The sequence below is a fragment of the Anas platyrhynchos genome, chromosome 30 (genome assembly GCF_047663525.1).
Source record: "Anas platyrhynchos isolate ZD024472 breed Pekin duck chromosome 30, IASCAAS_PekinDuck_T2T, whole genome shotgun sequence".
Taxonomy (NCBI): domain Eukaryota; kingdom Metazoa; phylum Chordata; class Aves; order Anseriformes; family Anatidae; genus Anas; species Anas platyrhynchos.
In genome coordinates, this window is record NC_092616.1 from 5,489,408 (window position 1) to 5,492,393 (window position 2,986).

General features: G+C 53.5%; 1 protein-coding gene across 1 annotated transcript; it reads right to left on the reverse strand.

Annotated features, from left to right (window-relative positions):
• Positions 1–347: 347 nt before the first annotated feature.
• LOC139999855 (olfactory receptor 14C36-like) lies at positions 348–2,140 on the reverse strand. The gene has a single exon (XM_072029483.1). The coding sequence runs from the start codon at positions 1,305–1,307 to the stop codon at positions 348–350; it is 960 nt and encodes a 319-aa protein (XP_071885584.1). The 5' UTR covers positions 1,308–2,140.
• Positions 2,141–2,986: the final 846 nt, after the last annotated feature.

Sequence of the window (2,986 nt, forward strand, 5' to 3'; positions counted from 1 at the left end):
GTGCCATTCCATTGGGCCTGAGGATGACTTGAATCCTTTTCCAGACCCACCTTCCCTGTGCCCGCTGGATCCACATTTCCTCCGTGGAGACTGCAGACATCTCATTTGCCTGTAGAAGCCGAGATACCAAAAAGACACTATGAGAGAGCCAGCTCAGTCCCAGTGGCACACATATTTTATAGGGGCTACAGGAAAAGAGAGCAGGTTGATGTTTCAGATTAAATGAGACAAAGCCAAAAGTGTGTCGGAACATCACAATGGTACTTAACAACAACAAAAGCAACAACAATAATAATATAATAATAATAATAACAAAATGCACAGGACTGTCATGAATATACTGTGAGTCATTTGTGGAGACAGATGAGAAGTTTACCATCAGTGAAAACTCTCAATGAAATCACTTTGTTCAGTGCAACTTTCAGCTCCTGGTTTCTCATGCTGTAGATGAAGGGGTTCACTGCTGGGGGAACCACTGAGTACAGAACTGCCACAACCAGGTCCAGGAATGGGAAGGAGATGGAGGGGGGCTTCAGGTAGGTAAACATGACAGTGCTGAGAAACAGGGAGACCACGGCCAGGTGAGGGAGGCACATGGAGAAGGCTTTGTGCCGGCCCTTCTCAGAGGGCATCCTCAGCACGGCCCTGATGATCTGAACATAGGAGAGCACAAGGAATACAAAACACCCAAAATCGATGAAAATATTACCCATAAGAACCGAAACTTCACTAAGGAAGGTCTGTGGACAGGAGAGCTTGAGGATCTGGGGAATTTCACAGAAAAATTGGTTCACAGCATTGCCTTGGCAGAAGGGCAGGGAAAATGTACTGGCCGTGTGCAGGACAGCACTGAGAACCCCGCTGCCCCAGGCAGCTGCTGCCATCTGGGCACAGGCTCTGCTGCCCAGGAGGGTCCCGTAGTGCAGGGGCTTGCAGATGGCAACGTAGCGGTCATAGGACATGACAGTGAGAAGAGAATACTCTGCTGAAAACAAGAAGACGGTCAGAAAGACCTGTGCAGCACATCCTGCATAGGAAATGGCCCTGGTGTCCCAGAGGGAATTGGCCATGGCTTTGGGGACAGTGGTGGAGATGCAGCCCAGGTCAATCAGGGCAAGGTTGAGGAGGAAGAAGTACATGGGGGTGTGGAGGCGGTGGTCGCAGGCTACGGCAGTGAGGATGAGGCTGTTGCCCAGGAGGGCGGCCAGGTAGATGCCCAGGAAGAGCACGAAGTGCAGGAGCTGCATCTCCCATGTGTCTGCGAATGCCAGCAGGAGGAACTCGGTGATGGAGCTGCTGTTGGACATTTGAGTCCTTTGGGCATGGGGACCTGTCTGAGAAAGAAAATACAGCAAGATATTATGCCAGACTCTGTAAGGAAAACTCTATTTCTTGTACAAACCTTGGAAGTGTGTGCTGAGGTCAAAATAATCCAATTTCAATGTGCAGATCTCCAAACGCCTGTTTGGAGTTGGGGATCTTCACAAGTTGGGGATTGTCTCAGTTCTCCCCACGTAGCAAGAGACAGACAGATCATTGCAGCTGACCTAGTCGAGATGTCCAGTAGCATTTCCATGCCCTTAAGTCTCACGTGTCTTCTCCACAGAGCTGCTATGGCAGAGCTTTGCCCTAGTGGAGGACAGCCTGCAGCCCAGCAGAACACTTGCAAAAGAATGCCCTAAACATGGGGCGACCTGAACACAGAGACAGCTCATTCACAGCCCCACACACAGCATTTCCACAACCCTACACATCAGGAAGGGACATGGATGCTTTTCCTCCATTAACATATCTGCATGGCAGAACATGCAGGAACTGCGCCTGAGCTGCACCTGAAATATCCTCTACATCGCTGACTCCAAAAGCAACTGATGAACAAGTTCCCATGCAATTATGTCTATACGTCTATGCTGGGGGAAGGGAAGAGTCCAAGGGGCTGTACTGTGGAAGGCATCAGCAATGCCCGGATGGCAGGGAGGTGCCCAAATCGCCTCTACCATGGAGATACTGGGAGCAGCTCCCTCTCACTCCCTGCCCATGGCTCTGCTGCCTGCAGCTGTCCCTGCCTGCAGCTGGGTCTCTGTCCCCACGCCTCCTGCCTGCAGCTCACAGCCCCCATCCCACCCACTGGGTGCTCAGCTCTGCCCTGCAGACACCTCCTGGCAGCAGGGCTCTGCACAGGGGCAGCTCGCTGGGGGCACGTCCTAGAGCCCAGGTCACACAGACCCTGCTGACACTGCACGGGTAGTGATGGAGCTTTCTATGGGAAGTAAAGGGACTTGTTACGGTCCTGGGAATGCTCCTTATGCAGGCTTAGGAATCTTAGAATCTTCTTTGAAAAAACAGCCTCTATTTCCAATCCCACAGGGATGTAGAAGAGAAAACTAAAAGCAGAGGATCAGGAAAGCTGCGATGGAAGCATCTAACCCCTGATTGGCTTCTTGCCTTCTTGCACAGTTAGGATACACCCTAACTGTGCTGTGTATCTGTGAGCAGGCTGCCCCAGGTAACAGCCTCCCACCAGCAGCAGGACCCTGCCCTGCCGGGGGGGCTCCTTCCACCCGCAGCTTCTCCCCGCAGCACCCTGGGCAGCTCCCCAGGCAGGCTGAGCGCTGAGCCTGGCAGGCGGCAGAGGCCCTGCCCGGGCACACAGCCCCTGGGCCACAGCAGGGACCCTGCTCTGCACCACAGCCCTGGACACCCCTTTCAGCAACCTGGCTGCAGAGCCTGCTGCCAGACTGTGAAAAGAGAGCAGTCAGGGCCCGGCCTTTCTGCATTTTCCTTCTGCCACAGACTTACCCTGTAATGTGCTGCAAGCATTGATTCCCCATCGAGCTTTCAGTATCCCCTCAATTCACATAGCCCGTAACCTCTATCTCCCTTCTCTCCCCTCCCAGTGCCAGCCTCAGGCAGTGCCCCCAGGCCTGCTGCGCTGTGCAGAGGAGCTGCTCCTGGGCAGAGCTGTCTCTCTGCAGCGCTGCCCGCT

Coding starts and splice junctions, on each gene's coding strand:
- LOC139999855 (XM_072029483.1), bottom strand. CDS start 1,307: ATGTCCAACAGCAGCTCCATCACCGAGTTCCTCCTGCTGGCATTCGCA.